The sequence below is a fragment of the Lampetra fluviatilis genome, chromosome 18 (genome assembly GCF_964198595.1).
Source record: "Lampetra fluviatilis chromosome 18, kcLamFluv1.1, whole genome shotgun sequence".
Lineage (NCBI taxonomy): Eukaryota > Metazoa > Chordata > Hyperoartia > Petromyzontiformes > Petromyzontidae > Lampetra > Lampetra fluviatilis.
In genome coordinates this window covers 10,070,822-10,093,249 of record NC_136292.1, presented here as the reverse complement: position 1 = coordinate 10,093,249, position 22,428 = coordinate 10,070,822, and the positions used below count along the sequence as shown (strand labels likewise).

Genomic DNA, 22,428 nt, shown 5'->3' with positions numbered 1-22,428 from the left:
GGACTGTGAAATCCACCCCACTCACCCCTCCAAATTAGGGGTCGGCACGGTTTGAACCGACTCAAACTGGTTTCAAATTGAGCAAGCCAAACCAAACCAAACCAGCGACGACTGAACCAAACCAAACCAAAACCAAACCAAACTAAGCTAAACCAAACCTCTTGAGTTGGCTTGAACCGAAAAGATGCGCGGCAAACAATATTCGCATTCAATACAAATATCAAGTGTATTAATCGCTAATTTCTACGCAGGCTTTCTTCATATTGAGATTCACTAGCAAGTACTGGACGACGATGTCGTCCACAGCCATCTCCTCAAGCTTGGCACACCCAATGTCCTTGAACGCAGTGTGGTAGTTCAATGGCAGTGAAACCCCAACACTAGGCAACATCCGCGCCCACGAGCGCACACACATCTCGGCCTTGAACGTGCACTTGTGCAGGTTTGGTCGGTCGAGAAAGGAGCGCTTGGCGGCCGAGTTTGCTCTCTCGGAGGGCACGGACGACGCCGGGATAGGCAAATAGTCGAGGGCCACGCGTCGTAGGCGCGGGTACTTGCCGCCGTACAGCTTCCACCACTCGACGACGTCCATGCTCAGGTCCTGAGTCGGCTCAAGCAGGAAGCGGTCGACCTCGGAGGCGGCGCCGTCGTGAGCGTTGGGCGCGTAGACCATGTCAAAGAGGATGTTAATGCCGCCACGCGGCGCCGCCTTCGGCGCCGCGTCCGTCGTCAACGCTGGGTAGCGCTGGTTGAGAATGTCCGTCATCATGTCCTTGATATTGCTGTACTCGGTGCTCGAGGCCGCGGGCTTGGGGTGGCGCAGGTCGAGAAAGCGGGCGACGCGGCTTGGTTCGGACGAGAGAAGGTCGCTGTACTTGACCATGTAGTCGGAGATGGTCACGGTGGCCGAGCTCACGACCACATGAGGACTCGGGCGGTGGGTCATGCAGTGGCTCAAGAGAGCCTCCTGCGCCGTGATGGCGTTCGAGATGGTGCAGTACTCCTCGGCGCCCATGGCATCGGAGATGGCCGCCGGCTTCTCCAAGAACTGGCAGAGCAGCGCCGCCTGCTCCCACTGCTCGTCCGACAAGCCGGCCTGGCTCCGCGACCAGCCGGGCTCAAGGCAGATGGCGTCGATCACTTGGCGCTGCCTTAGCGACGCCGTGAGCATCACGTACGTGCTACCCCAACGTGTGACCACGTCGAGGCAAGGCGGCTGCAGCGGGCACTTGAGGTAGTGCCGCGCGAGCGACGTGTAGGCCGCCCTCTTCGTCTTGCTCTTGCGGATAGCGCCGAGCGTCGCGCGGAGGCTGCGCAGCAGTGTCTCGAACGCGCCGAATGAGGCCTTGACGCCGAGGTTGACGCAGTGCGCGATGCACCGCAAGCAGCACGTCGAGCGCAGGTTGCTCCCCTCGAGGAGCGTGAGGGACTTGGCGGATGCGACGGCGTCAGAACCGCTGTCGGTGACGACGGCGAGCAGGCGCGGCCACACGCCAAAGTCGTCGAGCAGCTCGTGCAGGCGCTGCGCCATGCGCTTGCCCACGCCTTCGCCCGGGGCCACCCAAAAGAAGTCAATGATGCAGTTGCACATGGAGAACGACGCCGGGTCCATCCAGTGGAGGGTGACCGAGAAGAAGCCGGTCATGGCGTCGTTTGTCCAACCGTCGTAGGTCAAGGAGACGCAAGAGCCAAAAGTAGTAAAGTACTGTAGCACGAGTAGCTTGAGGACGACATACATCTCGAGCATGCGGCGCTTGACCGTGCGCTCAGACTTGGGCTCGTAACCCGGGGCAGCTCGTTGAAGAAGAGTCGTAAAGGGATCCGATGTTACGTGTTTATGGCCTAGACCACTCGTCGCGATGTACTCGGCGACAAAGCTGTCCATGGCCTTGCTCGCGTGCGCTGACATGGGCGTGGCCATCTTGGACTGCACGAGCAAACCCTTCCCCGTCGGCGGCGACGTGACGACCGTGGGCGACTCGGGGTCGACGATCCCATGGGTCTTGAGATGCTTGATACGGGTGCCCGAGGAGGTGGAGCCCGCGTACTGGAGGGTGCAGATCTTGCAGGTCCGGCTCTGCACGTCGCCCGCGGCCTGGCTCGTCTCAAAGTACTCGTCGTGCCACAGCGCTCGGGACACACGGGCCTTCTTGGGCTTGGGCTGCGTCGCGGTCTGCAGCGCTGCGGCGCCGAGGGTGCGCATGAGGCTCTGCCGCGTGTCGCCGCGCGTGGCGTCCGGGCTCTCACGTTCGCTCGCCATCGGCTCCTCGTCGCTACCGGCGTGTTTGGTCTCTTCCACGTCGTGGATGAGATACCTTGTGATGCTGGAGCCGCCGGGGATGGCGCCGTCTTGAGCCGCTCGAGCCATGGAGATGCAATTGCAAAGTGAATTCGCAGGCAAAGGCAACTACAGCATGTCCTTTCGTGTCGCCTTTACAACCAACCAAACTAGTTTGAGCCGGTTCCACCCTGTCCGAGCCAAACCGAGTCGGTTTTCGTAGCCCCAAACCAAACCGAACCAGTTCAAACAGACCCAAACCAAACCGATTTGGTTCGGTTCAAACCGCGGTTTGGTGGTTTGAGCCAAACCGTGCCGACCCCTACTCCAAATGCCGCACGAATGTCAGCGTGCATTTAGCAATAAAGACGACCGATGGATGTAGTCTGGGGCTCCCGCTGTGCTGTGAACGGATCCCGCGGGGCACGCGCAGGTGCGTCGCGTTTCGCGAGCCTGGGCTGGCGAGGAAGAGGAGGATGAGGAGGAGGTGGTGGTGGTGGCGGTGGCGTGATGCGTGGGGCTAAGCGATTCTTGTCAGATTTCAGCCGGCAGGCAATACGAACGGGTCGCGCCTATTGAGATCTTACGCCGGCAATTTTTTCTACTCGGCAGAAACCAGCAGCGCCGCGATGTTCCAGTGGCGGCATGGAACGTTCGCGCGGGGTGGTGGGGGGCAGTCGTACACGTGTCGTGGGTTCAGCAGCTGTGGCACTGCGGTTGATGCACCGCGGTGCCACTGAACACTGGCCACCTGAGTTGGAGCCGGTCACGGCCACCCTCCCCACCGCACGCACCACCGCTATTCACCGACCTGCACTGAGCAGCATGGTGAGGTTTGGTCAAAATACCCCACGACTGAAATGGCATGTGGAGGAATTCGTCCAACAATGATTTGACAATGGGATGTAAACAATTATTATTGTTGTTGTTGAATCACTTAACACAGTAGTTAATTATTAATACAAAAATTATTTTATTATTTTTCGATTTAAAGCTTTCGTGACTGCAGGGATTCATCTTCTTGGTTCTTTCGATAAAGTCACGTAGAAGGGAAGTAATAAAATAATAAAAAATAAAAATAAAACATAATAAAACAATTCTCACGACGTTTCGGCTACAACGCAAGCAGCCGTCTTCAGGTGAAGAATGAGACACTGCCAAGCTAGGAGCTTATATATAAGCTGAGTTGGAGGTGGAAGAAGAAGAGAGCCTTAACAAAAGAATGTGCATATCAAGAGGAATTTAGCATATTCATGGGAAATGCGTAGGAGGTGGGCGGGGGGGTTTTCAAAGTCATATTATGCCCATGCATTATGCAGGATCAGCAGCACCAAAGGGAGGGGGGGGTAGCATTAACAAAGGGAGGGCATGTTAATAGTATGTAGAAGCAATGAAACATGTGAATGGGAAAACGGTGGCAGGAGATCCGCAGCGGAGCAAATAATACATTCCCTGTGGAGAACACAAGATACACAGTTAATGCCAGTGAGTGGACTATTATGTTTTGTGTAGTTATTTAATATATTTTCAGAGTGTTTGGGTTCTTTTTTGTTCAGTGTATTCAATAATGCCCATCATTCTATGTATCTGGGGCGGAGTATTGGGGTAGTGGCGCATTGTACTGTGCGATGAACCCAGGGCCACCTGAGTTCGAATCCCAGCCATGAGCAACATCGGTTTGTGCGTGACATTTTGACGAATCGGAGCACCCCCCCACCCACCCCCACCCACCCCCATCACTTCACAGACACGCACCGAACAACGTAGTGAAGTATGGTCAAACAATACCCACGATCCCACAAGGCAGGGGGATGCCTTCATCCGTCAGTGGATTACCAAAAGGGGGTTTTAAATGTATAGTTTCATCACGTGTGTTTCGAGACCATAATCGCAGTTGTGTACATTCCAGCTTCTGTGCCAATAGCGGGCAGTAAAGTGCCTGCCGTGTGTTTGTGAGTGCACGCGAACTGGAATGTCAGCATTCTCCAGGCACGCGTGGCAAATACTAAGCATCGGCATCTGCCAAGTGAATGTATACAATGTATAGACTTGTTGTACACTTCGTGTAACGCGGGTTACACGTCTGGGTAGCGCTGTGGTTGGTTATGTCTATAGTTTTCTATTTCGATTTTTTTTGCTATTTCTTTTATGCCTGATGATGATTGCTTGTGTTGCAATCGAAACGTCGCTATTATTTTAATTTATTATTTTATTTTTAGACGTGACTTAACCGAAAGAACCAAAGAATAATTCCTGCAGTCACGAAAGCTCCAAATTAAGATTGGTTATGAGCACTTGACGCACAGTTGGGTAGCTGAGAGCTTCATCAGTGGCGTGTTAATAACGACATTATTAGCTCGGGGGGGGGGGGGGGTGAGCGATCGGTCAGGTGAGGCCCCAATATTTGATTTGTCTCTCTTGGTGGTTGTCAAGGGGGCCCCGACTCGCAGCTTTTGTCAGACCAGAGAATGCCAAAAGGCGTTTGACACTGATGAGACGAGGCCGTGAAGAAGGCTGTCTCTGATGTAGGCCAATCAGTTTCAAAGGCAACGCATTTATAATTAGTATCAGAGCATGCGTGTGTGTGTGTGCATGTTTACCACAAGTAGTGTGTGGTTAATTCAGACGATTCCTTGCAAAAAGCACCGATTTGGTGTGTGGGCATCTTAACACCTGTTTTATTGCCATTAAGGGTAAAACGTATTCTTATTTTTCATACTTTGATACTGGAAAAAAGGTCCCATGATAAAACATTGCTTCCTGAAGGAAGAGTTTGGCTTATATTTAAATCGTTTTCAAGTGACTTTGCTGGAACAAGATCTGTCATCCAAATCCTTGAGAATTCCCTTTAAACCAAGTGAACAAAGAGGAAGAAAAAAATGCCCAATTTTTTTTTACTGAATATCAGCCAAGCTAGGATCCACACCCCAGGGATCACTACCGCCGAGATGGAGCAAACAAGTTCAGTTTGTATGTAAAACGTGAGATGGATTGTGGCATTACAGGGATTAATGTAAAAGGCTTTAATGATAACGACGTAGCAACGAAAAGCGAGGAACCACAGACGACTGGGAAAGGCAGTGGCCAAGGTGATAAACCGGCACACACATTTTCCCCTCTCCAAGCTCTGCGGTCCCCTACAAATGAAGCTGTTATCGGCCAATGAGTGGTTACACGTGTAAGGAAATCGAAGCACCACAGCGAGTTTTACCTGGTAAGATAAAAAAAATAGAAAGTTTAGTTTTACTTCTATTTTTTGTTGTGTGATTTGTTTACTTTTCCTTTACTTTGCACTCCTATCGTGTATTTTTTTTTTGTTATAGTTTGTTGTAGTAACGTTCTGACCCCGTGCCCCTCCTGGACATGTGTGAAAAAAGAGCTTCATAGACTCCTCCAGTGTGAATAAATATGATGATTCTAAAATCCACGCGCGCGCGGGGGAAACACTCTACCCCATACAGGTGGAACAGGTGGAGTCCACGTTTCTCTTTAGCGCCTTCTCTCGGAGAGCCACGGCACGACTGCTCTTCGAAGCACGCGGGGAAGGGAGTTTCAACAACATTTGCGTGGTCCTCCAAGCCTCGCTGCAGCCTCTACGGTGCTGGACTGCAGGCGTGCATAGCCACCGCCGCCTGGCCAAAGCCGTTGGATAAATGCTGCGCTTGGCGTATGTTGTGGCTGAGTGGTTAGCGCACTGCGCTGTGAACCTGGTGACCTGAGTTCGATTTCCGGCCACAGCTAACATCAGCGGGGAGTGATATCCAAACCTTTCGTGGGATTCAACCACCTCTACCAACCCGCACTGACCAGCGTGGTGATGTACGATTAAAGAATGGTCAACAAGCCCTATGACCCACACAGGCCTTAAATGACCAGTGGATTGACAAATACGAACTGAAAAGTGCAACTGCCATTGGTTATTACAACTAAGCAAGCCTATAAGGGGTCACGTTATTTTTTATCAAAGTACGCTATACCAGCGGAGTCGGTGATGGCTTGGGTTTGCCTTGATCAGACAGCGGATTGATCGTGGTTGATGATGCATGCTGTAATTATGATAGAGAAATTATACGTGAACGTAATAATGATACTAATACGGTGGATGACAATTTGTACAATGAATACAAAAAGGCAGCGTCTTGATATGAAATTAGCAATTTGTCGGTGCGTACAGATGTAATAATACTTCGTATAACGCACAAACGTACTTAAGGGTAGTCTGTGGCCTACTCGTGCAGGCCAGCCAGACTTCTCTGGAGGGCTGGGAGCATCCCACACTATTCCGTTCACCCGGCGCGCGCCGCTGTAGACCGACTATAGTGAACCCGTTCACATATTTTTTTTTTAAATGTTATTTCAACCAGTTAAAATACGTAGCTGTTTTTCAGAAGCGACCTGGCTATCACAAATGGTAGCTCAACGAAGTGGCTTATTAACGTGTGGAAATGTATAGCAGTCAAATGCTTGAAACGCACGTTGATTCTAAACGTGGAGGGGAGAAAAAAACCGGAAGACTCAGAGAAAAAGCCACACGACCACGGGGAGAACACGCAAACTCAGGGTTGGTGCATTGAAAAATGTTGATACTCCGACTGATGCTCCTACTGTTGTGGAGTGACTCATGCAGCCAGCTATGGCTGCAGAGTTTGGTAGTACATGTTGTTGACGTCGTTTATTGTGAAAATTCGGTCACAGTTCCTATGACCACTGTTTCATTGCTTTTATGGATTTATTTTGGTGATTTTCGATACGTTTTTTGGTTTGGCCATGTTTGTTTGTTGTAGTACAGAGTTAGACTGATGGCCTTAATCTAAGTTGTCTTGTGGTTGTTTTTGTTTGACTTGCATCCCACTGGGATTTTTGCACATTTTTGTGTACCGTGCTTTTTCTGCAATATTTTACTGTCTTTTCTTGGATGTTCTGTTTGCACTCAGTCACATATTCACTTTAAGGTGTTTTTTGTTCATGTTTTAGTTTTTTGTTTGTTGTGGTTGCATCCGATTCAAGAGCCGAATGGCTCACAGGGCTATACCCAATACATGAACTTGAACTTGAACCCACAACCTCCTGTATACCAAGCGAGGTAGTTAACATCTCCTAGCCACCGTGGCGCCCATACAGCCATATCCCGATTTACGACTCTCCCCTTAACATCGTTCCGCAAAAAAAACGTCGTCACTTTATTATTTATACCGGTACCCGATGTGCATCGCCTCAACCCAGAATTAGAGCATTTATTTATTTATACTGGAGGAATCCGATGAGCCGTAAAGCTATTTTCACATGTCCTGTAGGGGCAGTTCAGAACGTTACAACAACAATACAAAAACGCGACAGAAGTGCAAAGTATAGGAAAGTTAAACAAATCACTTAAAATATATATACAAACGCTTTGGTTCTTTCGGTAAAGTCACTTCAGCAACTGTTTTTTGCTGTGGTTGTCCTACCTGATGACGGACGCTTGTGTTGCGTCCGAAACGTGGTGATTTTTTATGTTTTTTTTATTTTTTTTTACCTACGTGGATTTACCGAAATAACCAAAGAGTATGGATCCTTGCAGTCACGAAAACTTCAAATCTAGAATATATATACAAACTTAATTTACCGATAGAAGCAAAGAGTATATATATCCAAATTAAACGAAACTATTTGTTTTTATCTTCCCAGCTAAGGCTCACGAATCTATTATAAAAAATAAAAACATCACCTTCCAAAAGCTCGTCACCAACATAAACAACATTTGAATTATTTTATTTTACCAGGTATGGACCACCGAACTACTTAGCTCTTTTTTTTCTCAGAAGCGACCTGGCCACAAATGATAGCTCAGCGAAGTGGCGCATCACGTGGACATTTATAGCAGCAAAATAATCCAAAATAAATCGAGAAGGATATTTCTTACTTCGCTGACAGCATAGTCATCCATCCTTTCTAATCATCCGTCGCCTCTCATCCTTCACCTGCACCACCACCCACCCCTGCAAATCGCTTCGATTGACGTCGTTTCGATATTCGTCGTGGTCGTCGTTGTGCCTCTCAGGAACGCATCCCCGACGTAAATCGGGGTACGTGTCACTCTGTGCACCGCTGGGTGAACAGAGGTCGGGAGGGACGGGACGGAGCGGATTCATGAATCTCGTGCCATTGTTTCAACTGCGACGCTGGTAGATTGCAATCGTCAACATCAGCATTGCAACTAGATTTGAAGCTTTCGTGACTGCAAGGATTCACACTCTTAGGTTTTTTCGCTAAAGTCACGTAGGTAAAAATTAAAATAAAAAATTAATAAAAGTAAAATAAAAAATAAAATAAAAATCCCGACGTGATTTTTATTTTATTTGTGACTTTACCGAAACAAATCTAAGAGTATCAGCATTGCAAGTCCAGCTTGCACAACCAGTGGCGTCATCACGACGACGTTTATCAGCTCAGCGGGTGCGGCAATCGGGTCAGGTGGGGCCCCAATCTTTGTATTTGTCTCGCACGGTCGCACCTTGAGGCTGTTTTAGATCGCGACTCCCCTTGCCCCAACCACGTCGAACATTTAACGCCGTAAGGGGCCGTCCATAAATGACGTCACGCACCTAGGGGGGGGAGGGGGGTCAGACATTTGTGACGATGTGTGACGAGGTGGGAAGGGGGTTGAGAAATTTGACGTCACATCAAAATGCACAACTTTAAATAAATATAGGCAACACGTTCTACTTAATTAAATAGACTTTTTAATAAAAGTTTTCTCCTACAACATCAGAGTGCAGCACCACATTAAATACGCACTACAATGACAATAGTTTAAAGCGATTTGGAGCATGTTTTTTTTTTTGGGGGGGGGGGCAGAGCTTTGTGACGTCATATTTGAGGGGGGGGGGTCTGACTTTTTGTGACGCCGTGTGACGATGAAGGGGGGGGGGGTCAAAAATCGTCCAAAATCGCGTGACGTCATTTATGGACGGCCCCTAAGGGGCGGTGGGCTCTCCGACTTCGCAAAATTCCGCCACTACAGCGCCGTAGTAGTTACCTCTTTGCAATATAATTGACGCGTATCGAATTAAATAAATATCCCAGAAACGATGTTCTACGTGAAAGCATTTTCATAAAAAAATATATAGTTTTTCATTTAAACCGCGTTTTTAATTAGGGTTTTTTTTTCATTCCTTTTGTTGTTGAAAACAAAACATCATTGTGGTTGTCAAGGGGGCTCCAACTCATAACTTCGGCCACCAGGGGGGAGATTCAATGCCCCCCCCCCCGATCGCACGCTCGTCACGCAACTTTGCATAACCATTACGCTACTAATGGTTATGTTTCTGGGTTATCTTTTTCTCAATGGCTCCAAAAACAAACTAAACAACCCGCACGAGTGTCTAAAAATACACATCATTGTGTTTTTTGGCCTACAGTATAATGTGTGGGTGGAATTGGGGGGCGGGGGTCCTTATCTATCCGTGCCTTTATTGCCACGTGTCTATTTCCAACTCCAACATTCGGGCTCAGAAACAGCTGTTCCCTTCGCGTTTTGACCCCCACCCCGCCCGCCCACACCCACACACACGAACTCCGTAAGCTGGCGATAGTTCTGGGAACCGCGGGGCGAACGTCACACGGCACGTTCCGGGGCTGCCACGAAAGCACGTGAAGATGTTTGCATGCACAGGAGGAGGGGGGGGTCAATGTGGGGGAGTGAGTGGAGTTGGGTGGGGTGGGTTTTGTGCCATGTTTTTGGAATGATGATTCACTCCAGGGCGCTGTTATTAAGGCTCTCAAGGAAGCCGCTGTGACACCGCCACAAAGCCTTTGGTCGACTTGGAACAGGACTTTTTTTGTTTTATCTCCCGGCGCTTGCTACCTGACACCAGAACGACTGCCAGTGGACAACGCCAAACCTATGTGCGTGTGTTGTGTGTGCGTGTGCTGTGGGTGTGTGTGGGGCGTGTGTTGTGTGTGTGGTGTGTGCTGTGTGTGTGGTGTGTGTGCTGTGTGTGTTGTGTGTGTGGTGTGTGTGCTGTGTGTGCGGTGTGTGTGTTGTGTGTGTGGTGCGTGTGCTGTGTGTGTGGTGTGTGTATTGTGTGTGTGTTGTGTGTGCTGTGTGTGGGGGGAGCGGTGGCGCAGCGGTTAACGCGCTGTGCTCGGGACCCGGTGACCCGAGTTCGATTCTCGCTCACGGCCAACACCGGTGACGATGATCTGAACCGATTTCGGGCCTCCCCTAGATTGACTCAGCCTCAAATGAGTACCTGGTGTGATGTGTAAAGATCACGACTTAGGGAGACAAAGGCGGCCGGGCGTGGTGTTTGCCACCCACCTCCTCGCGTGCCATTCCCGCCTTCATAGGTGTTACTTGATAACAGCACTTGCCCCAACAGTCTGTTAAAGCTACACGGGGGGTGGGGTCTTTGTGTTGTATGTGTTGTGTGTGTGTGGTGCGTGTTGTGTGTGTGTGGTATGTGGTGTGTGGTGTGTGTGTTGCGTGTGTGTTGTGTGTGTGTGGTGCGTGTTGTGTGTGTGTGGTGCGTGTTGTGTGTGGTGTGTGTTGTGTGTGTGTGGTGTGACTGATAGCTCCGGTGAGAACTGGCGAACCAAAGATGTGTAGAAGAAACAAAGTCTCTCTCGCTCGCTCTCTCTTGCTCTCTCTTGCTCGCTCGCCATCGCAAACGGATACCAAAGAACCCCCCCCTCCCCCCGTTTTGATCTTTATAAAGAAGTAAAGTGAGCACCTATTAAAGTTAGCAAGACACACCAGTAGTTGCTGGATGCCGTACTCTAATAATTCGAGCTGACCCCCTGCACGTGTTGATGTTAACACAACGATATCGTTTTTACATTTACACACCACGTATTACATTTATGCACCGATTAGCCACGGTTGGCCACGTACGGTGCGAAAGAAGTTCCACATACGTACAGTGACCTTTTTATCAACCCACTGCCGCTGGCCATGTCAGTGCGAATTGGTGAAATAAATTGGGGGGGGGGGGAATGCTCAAGAATGTTGACCCTGGCCGGAAATCAAACTCAGGTAGCCGGGCTCACGTTGCAGTGCGCTAACCACTGCGCCACCACTCCAACCCCATTTGACTGCGACGTGCACCACCAGGAGGTCCAGGTCAGGTTCGCATTGCAGTTGTGCTAACCGCAGCACCATCGCTCCCCAACACAAAGACAACGATCCCCGTGTAGCCTTAACAGACTGTTTGGGCAAGTGCTGTTAGCACCTATGAAGGCCGGCACGGCACACGAGGTTGTGGGTGGCCAACACCACGCCCGGCCGCCTTTGTCTCCCGAGCGGCTCTGTTTACACACCGCACCAGGTAATAATCATTCATTTGAGTCGACCTAGGGGAGGCCCCAGGACCGGTTCAGATAATCGTCATTGGTGTCGGTGAGCGTGAGTGGGTGACCACTACAACAGAGACAAAGATCCCCCGTATGGCCTGCAACAGACTGCTGGGGAAAGTGCTGCTAGCGAGCAGCTATGAAGGCCGGCACAGCACACGAGGGGGTGGGTGGCCAGCACCACGCCCGACTGCCTGTGTCTCCCCAGTGGCGATGTTTACACACCGCACCAGGTACTCATTTTGAGGCTGAGTCAACCCAGGGGAGGCCCAGGACCGGTTCAGATAATCATCACCGGTGTTGGCCGTGAGCGGGAATCGAACTCGGGTCGCCGGGTTCATAGCAAAGCACGTTAACCGCTAAAACACTCCACAACACGCACATTCTCACTCGAACACGAACTTCTGTACATTGCTCTATGGAGGAATGCGCATGTGAAATTTCATCCCGAGGAGAAGAAGAACAAAAAAAAGTACAAATAATTCTGCCAAAAGTGAGAGAAGCTACGCACGACCAGAATACTAAACAGATGCTCAAAATAAAACAGCCGGGCTCCCCACACCCCCCCCCCACCACCACCCCCTTTCTCCCTGCCTCTTTCTCCTCTTTGCCTCTCCTTTCATTCCTGCCCCCCCCCCCAGTCTCTGCTCTTTCTCCACAATCCGGCGGCGCACAGGGCAAGCCACTCAACCGCTGGATCCTTTCGCGCGGCTCCATTGTAGGCACGGTTTTGGCTACGTGCGGTGCGAAAGAAGTTCAACGTGCACACGCACGCGCGCGATACAACGTGGAAGTTATTAAGGATGGAACAACGTTGCACATGTTTTAAGCAACAAAGACAAACTGTTCTTCGTTAACCGTGGAGAAGACTCGCCGAGCTTAAATATGCATTTATATGAAGGTCATCATTCGGGACATTATCGGTAAAGCCAATGCAATTGATTGTGTGTGTTTTTGTTGTATTTATCTCGGAGTTGGCTGGAATACTCGTGTGTGTATGGGGAGCGGTAGTGCAATGGTTCACGCTCTGTGCTACGAACCCGGCGACCCGAGTTCGATTCCCGCTCACGGCCAACATCAGCGACGGTTATCTGAACCGGTTCTGGGCCTCATCCCCTACTAGGTCGACTCAGCCTAAAACGAACCCCTCGTGCGGTGAATAATCATCACCACTGGGGAGACAAAGGCGGTCGGGCGTGGTAGTAAGGCCACACATCCCCTCCTTCATAGGTGCTACTCGCTAACAGCACTTGCCCCAACAGCGTGTCAAGGCTATAGGGGGGATCTTTGCCTTTTGTGCGTGCGTGTGTGTGGAGGCTGAAACTTTGCACAGCCTCCTGCGCTTTGCTCCACTGCTTCCCGCGTGCGCCGTGTTCCCTGCCCGTGTTGTTCCTTCCACGTGGGTGGAAGGAACACGTGGGTGGAAGGAACACGTGGGTGGAAGGAACACGTGGGTGGAAGGAACACGTGGGTGGAAGGAACAAGAGGTGGGGGGGGGGCATCAACCCCATGACAACGCGGCTGGCTATTTGCCCACCGCAACCCAAATGTGACCAGGACCCCACGCGTGCCAGCCTGCAGCGACCCTTCCAATCACGCGCACCAGCCGCGAGAACGAGAGTCGCCACCTGTGTGGGTTTGCCCAAGATCATTCCACTTCTGCCGTCAGTCGAACTGTGTGAACGCACCCCGAGATATTCAACAAGTGCCCCTTTGTTGACAGTTGCGTAACTAATAACAACGCACCGCTCGACGCAATGCATCTAAACGTGGGCTCTCTCCCCCCTCTCTTCTGATGTTGTGCATCCTTCTTCTTCTTGATCATCATCATCATCCCACGATATGTTCCGAGGTTTAGTTGTTGTGTACCCCAAGAGGTGGTCATCATGAACAGGATGGAAACGTGTCCCCAACTGTGTCTAGACTGCTGTTGACTCGTCATGCCCCCCCCCCCGTCCTCCACCCCCCCTCCCCCCACAGACTTCCTTATTAATTGTGCGCGGCATCGCCACCGTTTCTGCGCGGGCATTTAAAAAGCGTTGCCTTGCCGGGCCTTTGCAGAATCATAATGATGTGAGCGGCTCGAGCACAATGCGCTCAATGGAGAGGCGGGCATCTGCCCCCCCCCGCCCGCTCACTCCCCCACGCGGTCCTCGTTCAAAGGAATACTTTGCACGGCGATGACAATGCCCTCGCAGATGCATCCACCGCGCAATTATTATTAAATATCAACACTCTTCACGTTCGGAGGCACGTCTCTTCCACCACCACCACCACCCCACCACCAACACCACGTTTTCTTTTCACGCGTTGCTAATGCGCCGTGACTTTAATGGTGGTAAAATGGCTCTGACTATTTGGTGATGGATGGATGTTGTATGTTGAACTTCCTTCGCACCGCACGGTAGAGCCAGCCGTGCTAATCGGCAGGTGCGAGGGGGGAGGGAGACGATCAACTAAAAACCCAAAGCAGTTGGGAAGAAATTCGTTTTCGTGTTATTGTTGTATGCGTGTTGAACTTCTTTCGCACAGAACGTAGCTGACCGTGCTAATCGGAGGTGCAAAGGGGAAGGACTAACGCATTAAAAAAGAGGAACGTTTTAGATCTCGATGTAAAAGTGCCTAACTCCAGTGGCTTCCTAATAATCGAGGGAAGAGCGTTATTGGCGCAATGATGTTCGTGTAATTCTTCAAATTCCTCTTTTTGTTCATCGCCAACTATTTATACAACATGCACTTGTGCAGTGCTCGTGCAAGGATAAACAGAGTTCATTCTTGAGGTGTGCAAACCCCTGTCAACGCATTGTGGCGTGGCATTGAGGAGACAAGAGTCGTGTTTGTCGCCATGGTGATTCGTTGCATTGTTTTTGATTAATTATTTAACGATTAGATTGAAATAGACAAAGTAAAATCATAAGTGCCGGATACTTTGTGCTATTTTGTGGCGTGGCGGCTTTGGAATGTTTTTCATGCCGTCTGGCACCAACTGCACGTTGCGTAACAAATGGGCTACGATTCTAGTAAAATGTAATTAAAATGCCACTTTATTTACAAAGCTGAATGCCTCTTGCCACACAGTGGTAATCACACTGTGCGTTATGAACCCGGCGATCAGAGTTGGACTCACGTTCACGTATAAAATCAGCGTTGAGTGATATCAACATCAGTTTGCACCCCCCCACGCCGCTGCTGATATCAGGATCAGTCCTGCCCCCTCTCCTTCACCAACCCGAACTGCACATTGGAGTGAAGTATGGTCAAACAACCGCCATGACCAACACCGCGTGGGTGAGGTCTTCATCCAAACGTGTGCATTTCAAAGAGATGCACACACGTCCGTATGCAACACCAACTCCATAGTGGGTCCATTTGCATGCATGGGAAGAATACCAGAGGCCATATTTCGCAGTTATCTTCTAAGCATCTACATATATATCTGTTTAAAACTCCAAATTAAACTAAGGAGTGAGCTGCGGAAACACATTCCTGCGGAGGGAGCTGGTAGGAACGTTGGGTTGCTCGGTCAATGGCCAGGGTCAACGGCGGCGTGGTGTATTCCGCAAATATGCCCGACTGTGAGGGCGGGCACAAGCCGGCGTGAGTAGGTTAAACGTTGAGTTTTATAAGGGCACCACGGGGTGACCAGCCCCTCTCCACCCAGCCCCACCCCTCCCACCCCCCACCCAGCCCCACCCTCCCCACCCAGCCCCTCCCCAACCAGCCTCTCCCCTCCCCACCCTCCCCTCCCCACCCAGCCCCACTCCACCCTCCCCTCCCCACCCAGCCCCTCCCTCCCCACCCAGCCCCTCCCTGCACGACGAACGGACGGACACAATAATCCCCTGTGGGCTGGTGTAACCAGGAGGTTCCTACCAGTACTAAGGAGTGAGCTGTGGAAAAACAAACTGTATGCGCTCAGAGTGAGGCGGCCGTGTGTGAAAATTAAAATAAAGCGTTCGCAAGGTCTTTTATTCACGTTATTTAAACTTTCCGTGCAAACGAACTTGATTTTCTGGAAGGTGCGACCTCAGATTATGTTACCTTTTGTTGGTGTTCTTTGTGTGAGAAAGCATTCATCGCTGCAGGGAGGATAGAGGTGTCTAAGTACGTACCTATGCACTGTATATCTAAGCGGCACGCATTGCTAAAGTTAATCCTAAATGTTTTGTTAGGCAAGGCTCGGTAATTTTTTAGGCTCAACGTGACATGATGTCATTCATACAAGAATGTTTGAAAGTATATAATGCTAATAAGTTACAGACACGTATTAATACACTGCTGGATGAAGGGCTTTCCCTGACAACATCCACGGGAAAATTGAGTGAATGTTCTTGCTGTGGATTTCACACCTGATGATGATTACTTGTGTTGCAGTCGAAACGTCGTAAGAATTTGTTTATTGTTTTATATTTATACTAGCATAAGTACCCGTCGTTGCCCGGGTCAAAAATATATTTCTTAATAACCTTACATATATACACACCCTCACCACTCACCACTCACCCTCACCATTCACCCTCACCACTCTCCCTCACCACTCTCCCTCACCACTCTCCCTCACCACTCATCCTCACCAATCACACCCTCACCAATCACCACTCACCACTCACCCTCAACACTCACCCTCACCACTCACCCTCACCATTCACCCTCACCACTCTCCCTCACCACTCTCCCTCACCACTCATCCTCACCAATCACACCCTCACCACTCTCCCTCACCACTCTCCCTCACCACTCTCCCTCACCACTCTCCCTCACCACTCATCCTCACCAATCACACCCTCACCAATCACCACTCACCACTCACCCTCAACACTGACCCTCACCACTCACCACTCACCCTCACCATTCACCCTCACCACTCTCCCTCACCACTCTCCCTCACCACTCTCCCTCACCACTCATCCTCACCAATCACACCCTCACCAATCACCACTCACCACTCACCCTCCCCACTCACCACTCACCCTCACCATTCACCCTCACCACTCTCCCTCACCACTCTCCCTCACCACTCATCCTCAACAATGACACGCTCACCAATCACCACTCACCACTCACCCTCAACACTCACCCTCACCACTCACCCTCACCATTCACCCTCACCACTCTCCCTCACCACTCTCCCTCACCACTCATCCTCACCAATCACACCCTCACCAATCACCACTCACCACTCACCCTCAACACTCACCCTCACCACTCACCCTCACCATTCACCCTCACCACTCTCCCTCACCACTCTCCCTCACCACTCATCCTCACCAATCACACCCTCACCAATCACCACTCACCACTCACCCTCAACACTCACCCTCACCACTCACCCTCACCATTCACCCTCACCACTCTCCCTCACCACTCTCCCTCACCACTCATCCTCACCAATCACACCCTCACCAATCACCACTCACCACTCACCCTCAACACTCACCCTCACCACTCACCCTCACCACTCACCCTCACCACTCAACCTCCCCTCACCACTCACTAATCACCACTCACAATCGCCACTCACAACCGCCCTCACCGTTATATTTTTGCCCCAGTCAACGCCGGATATTTCCCATTCGTAGCAGTTTATATCAACTCTATAAGCAACTTATATTAAACAGGAAGCGCGATCCTAAAGTAATTTACAACCTTCGATTAGTCCTTTGTGCGATTCAAAGAATCGATTCCTGGCATGTTGGGGGTTTACATTTTGAATGATAGAGTTTAATTTTCATTGTTATTTTATTTTTTTATTTTTTCAGGAGTTTTTAATTACATTTTTGCCCCGGTCAACGCCGGATATTTCCCGTTCGTAGCAGTTTATATCGACTTTAACGAACTTATAGTAAACGGGAATCGTCCTGTTCTAAAGGAATCTACAACCTTCGATTCCTTTGCGCGATTCAGAGAATCGATTCTTGGCGCGTCGGGTTTAAAAGTAATTACACAGTTGTTTTTTCATTGGTATGTAATGTTTGAAAGTTTTCATAAGATTTTAAATGTATTTTCCCCCCGGGCAACGCTGGGTATATCGAGTTTATACCACAAATGCGTGCGCATATTTTTAACGGGAATTAAAAATGGCGTCCACCCGGCAGCGAATGCGTCGCTACCCGTTGCCAGGGGCATCCGCCGTCCAATGAAACTGCGTATGGTCCGGCGACACACAGACACACACACAGACAGACAGACAGATTTGCGATTTTATATATATAGATTATTTTATTATTTCCCTTCTACGTTACTTTACCGAAAGAACCAAGAATATGAATCCCTGCAGTCACGAAAGCTTTAAATCTAAATTTGAGTGGATATACTTCACCGAATGGAATATTTCAAAAACAAAAACCATCTGCTGTGTGCATCCGTGGTCACCACGGAACTGTGAATGAGTCAACGCCCCATGCAGCGACATTGCGTCACTCCGCTACTACTCCTGATGTCATCATCTGGGTCAACCGCCGCAATTTAAAATGATTAATATTTTTTGTAAACTTTTTTAGATACACGCTTTAATGAAATGTACCGTACTAGTAATGGAAGAACTCCACGACTCCAGGAAGTGGCCCCGAAACTTGCCATAACGTAAGGGACCATGGTGATTTACAGCCAACGTCAGTTGAGCGTGGACAATTAGACCGAAGCCGAAACATAACATCTACAAAATAATGTTTAAAATATTTTTTATTTTATTTTTAATGATAGAATATAGTATTGTCATCAGTATGACATAAGTATACCAAGTTTGCAGTCGATACCACATTGGGAAGTGGGTAAAAATTTAGTGACAAGATTTGAGGATACAACAACAGACAGAGTTAATCAAAAAGCGTGTAACAATGATAGTCGGTGCTCTCCATTAACGTGAGCCGTACGAAGAAGGCCATGCTGGTCAGTGCAGGCTGGTGAAGGTGCTTAGGCCAGAGACCAGGTCAAATATAAAGTGAAAAAACTACTCTTTTTTTCTTACCAAATAAGGCCTATATTGCTCTTTTTCAAAAGCGACCCGGCCACAAATGATAGCTCAACGAAGTGGCTGCTTTTCACGTGGAATGTATATCAGCCTATTACTCGAAACGCGTGTTTCTAAACGTGTAGGGAAAAACCGGAGGACCCAGAGGAAAAAAACATCCACGTGAACACGGGGAGAGAGCACATGCAAACTCCAAATCATACAGGCGTCAGGGTCGGGATCGAACCTACGGCTTCCTGCATACCAGGCGAGAGATTTAACATCTCGCCACGACCTATCGCTCACCACTGACATTTGCTCTGCTCGGGAATAAAACTAAGGAGGCGCGTTTACACTATGAGACATCTCCTTTACCAGTGGCAAAATCTAGTAATAGGTGTTTTACCCTTTCAACTGGTACAAAACTGACACCTTTATACAAGGGATCATGTTTGCAATAACCACAACACACGCAGTCAAAATGCAAACAAAAAGAAACAACTCCGATAATGATATGCACTGTCCTTGAAGTTGATTGGTCCACACCTGAGACAGCTTTTCTTAGAGCCTAATCTCCATTGGTGTTGGACCAGACGACGCCAAAAGGCGTACGACTCAAAAATCAATGGACACCAATGGAGACTAGGCTCTAAGAAAAGCTGTCTCGGGTGTGGACCAATCAACTTCAAGGACAGTGCATATCATTATCATCATTATCAGAGTTGTTTCTTTTTGTTTGCATTTTGACTGCTTGTGTTGTGGTTATTGCAAACATGATGCCTTGTATAAAGGTGTCAGTTTTTGTACCAGTTGAAAGAGTAAAAACCTCTTACTATCTAAATCTTACTTTGAATCGACTCTATGAACGCAAGACGGCGTTAATTGCTTAGCGCGTCACGTGGGACGTGTTTAACGATCATCGGGAACGAGTTTAATTTGTGTTTGAATGGGGGGGTTGGGGAGTTAATTTGTAAACGCAGAAAAGACGTAGCGTGGTGGTTGGTTTGCGAGGACCGGAGTTGTTGGAGACGCCCTGCCGCGAGTCTCGATGGCTTTTGGAGCCAGCCGAAGTGTCGAAACGAGGACATGAGCTCGCGACCAGATGCTTGGTGGATTGTTCTCGTCGCAGGATCGCGAGAGATGGCTTTGGGGGAGAGGGGCCGTCCATAAATGACGTCACGCACCGGGGAGGGGGGGGTCAGACATTTGTGACGATGTGTGACGAGGGGAGGGTTTGAGAAATGTGACGTCACATCAAAAGGCGTAACTTAAATTCAATATTGGCAACACGTTCTACTTAATTAAATAGACTTTCTAATGAATGTTTTCTCCTACAACATCAGAGTGCAGCGCCACATTAAATACGCACTACAATGACGATAGTTTAAAGCGATTTGAAGCATGTTTTATTTTAAAAATGGAAAAAAGGTTTTGGGGGGTGGGGACGTAGAGCTTTGTGACGTCATATTTGAGGGGAGGGGGGGTCTGACTTTTTGTGACGCCGTGTGACGAAGGGGGGGGGGGGGGGAATCGTCCAAAATCGCGTGACGTCATTTATGGACGGCCCCAGAGCTTCATCCAGCAGCGGATTGACCATGGATGATGATGATCATCATCATTCCTCGGTTCACTGTGAATTGCACACAAATAATCCGTAAATCTGCAGCGTTATATCGTGGCCTTTGCTTAACTGGAACATCGCATGTTATGGCGCCGGTATGAATCAACAACCCCTGTTCGGAAAGCCCCACGCCACCAGTGACAATCGCCCACACGCCGGTGGCGGTTTTGTGTCGAGAAGTCGACAAAGCGAGGCCCTCTGGGTTTTCAGTCTCGAGTGGTGATGACGCGCGCACGTGCGCGTGCGCAGGTGGAACTCGTGGCCAGGTGGGGGGGGGGGGCAACCTCGTGGCCAGGTGGGGGGGGGGCAACCTGCGGCCGACGGAGCCTCGTGCGGCTCTTTGGCCGACCCCATGTGGGCAGCAGTTTTAAAAAAGAAGACGCCAAAAAAAAACCCCCGTAAATTTTCAAGCGTAATTTCACGTAAGGAGTATCTATTAAATATGGCAGGGAAGTGGGGTTCCGCTATCAAATGTCTTGGTGACGACAAAATGTGCAACAGTCAAGCTGTATTCTTGGTTCTTTCGGTAAAGTCACGTAGATAATTTTATTTTATGATTTTTATTTTCCATCTACGTGACTTTACCAATAGAACCAACAATATGAATTCTAGATTTGAAGCTTTCGTGACTACAAGGATTCATACTCTTAGGTTTTTTCGGTAAAGTCACGTCGGTAAAAAATAAAATAAAAATGTATAAAAGTAATAATAGAAATAAAATCATAATAAAAATCACGACGTTTCGGAGGCAACACAAGTCTCCGTCATCAGGTGGGACCGTCACAGCTAGATTTACTGTATCAAGTGATTTCCTGCAGTCACGAAAGTGTTAATTGATAGTCAAACTGTAATGTTAAAAAATAACTAAGGGGATCAGAAGCGGGCGGGGGTGGAATTCATTCCACGCAGTTTATTCCATCAACCTATTTTGTTTATTTACGCCGAGGATGTGCTGTTGTCATCTGCTGTATACCTGCTGCTGTGTTTGTGTACAAGTCGCCCTGCGTGTGTGATGGGGCCCTCCAACTATTTTGGTCAAAAGACAAAAAAAAATGTCTCTTCCTCTTTTGAAAGGTTGCCGACCCCTGACCGAGCCGATCATTGGAACACGAAGGCAGCATGTGGTGGTCGCTGATGGTGATGATGATGATACTGCACCAAGTGCTGGGGGCTCCCTCCAGACCAGTTCTCTTGGGCAAGTGGCGGCGCCTGCGAGCGCCCGTCTGCTGGAGACAGCCCTGATGGCGAAGCCCCTGCCACCCCGTTCCAGTTTCTCAGTGGGTCTATTGGGGTCCCGATGTGAGGCTGTGGTTCTCTATGTAAGTCTGTGCGTCTCTATATGAGTCTCTAGATCAGTCTCTGTGTGAGTCCTTGAGTTTCTTTGTGAGCCTATTGGATTCCGTGTGATTTTATGTATCGCTGGCCACCGCGTTCCAGTTTCTCAGTGGGTCTATTGGGGTCCCGATGTGAGGCTCTGGTTCTCTATGTGAATCTGCGCGTCTCTATATGAGTCTCTAGATCAGTCTCTGTGTGAGTCCTTGAGTTTCTTTGTGAGCCTATTGGATTCTGTGTGATTTTATGTTTCGCTGACCAGCACGTTCCAGTTTCTCAGTGGGTCTTGATACGAGTCTATGGGGGTCTCTATGTGAGTCTCTAAGTCAGACCATGTGCGATGTTTTGAGTCTCTATGTGATTCTATGGATCTCCAAGTAAATATGTGTCTCTGTGCAAGTATACTGGTCTTGAGTCTCCGGTTCTCTGCGTGAGTCTCTGGGTCTCTCTATACGAGTCTCTATGCAAGAAAGTGATGACGTTTGAAGCCACAAACTACCAGGGCGTTTCAGTTTCTCAACTCATCCACCTGCATGAGCCTACACAACCCGATGTGGACTTTGTTTCCTCCTACACTTGGAGCCATGGGCCTGATCCGTACAGTCATTCACACACACACACACAGTGCTGTTCCAACTACTGACCTCTCAATAGTTATGTGGCTTAGTGTTATTTTTTTTTTATTGCACAATTGATAAAGGCACCACATTTGTCAATTTTCTTGGTCCAACAAAAGCCCTCTGGAGAAGGAGTCAGCTGTTGCGACGTGTTGCTTGTCACCCAAACTCCAGCCTGGTAGAGAGCATGTTGAGCACGTTGAAGTAGAGCATCCTGAGTAGGTGGTAGTTTGTCCAGAGTTTGATTCTTCTGAGAGAAGAGATCCATCTTGGCCTCGTTCACAGAGGTGAGATAGAG

General features: G+C 49.2%; 1 protein-coding gene across 1 annotated transcript; it reads right to left on the bottom strand.

The window, feature by feature from the left end:
• Window positions 1-229: 229 nt before the first annotated feature.
• On the bottom strand, window positions 230-2,368 carry LOC144937280 (uncharacterized). Its single transcript, XM_078864687.1, has one exon. It carries the CDS (start codon window positions 2,366-2,368, stop codon window positions 230-232), a length of 2,139 nt encoding a protein of 712 aa, XP_078720813.1.
• Window positions 2,369-22,428: the final 20,060 nt, after the last annotated feature.

Bases quoted from the DNA above. Each gene is read 5' to 3' on its own strand.
- LOC144937280 (XM_078864687.1), bottom strand. From the start codon at position 2,368: ATGGCTCGAGCGGCTCAAGACGGCGCCATCCCCGGCGGCTCCAGCATC.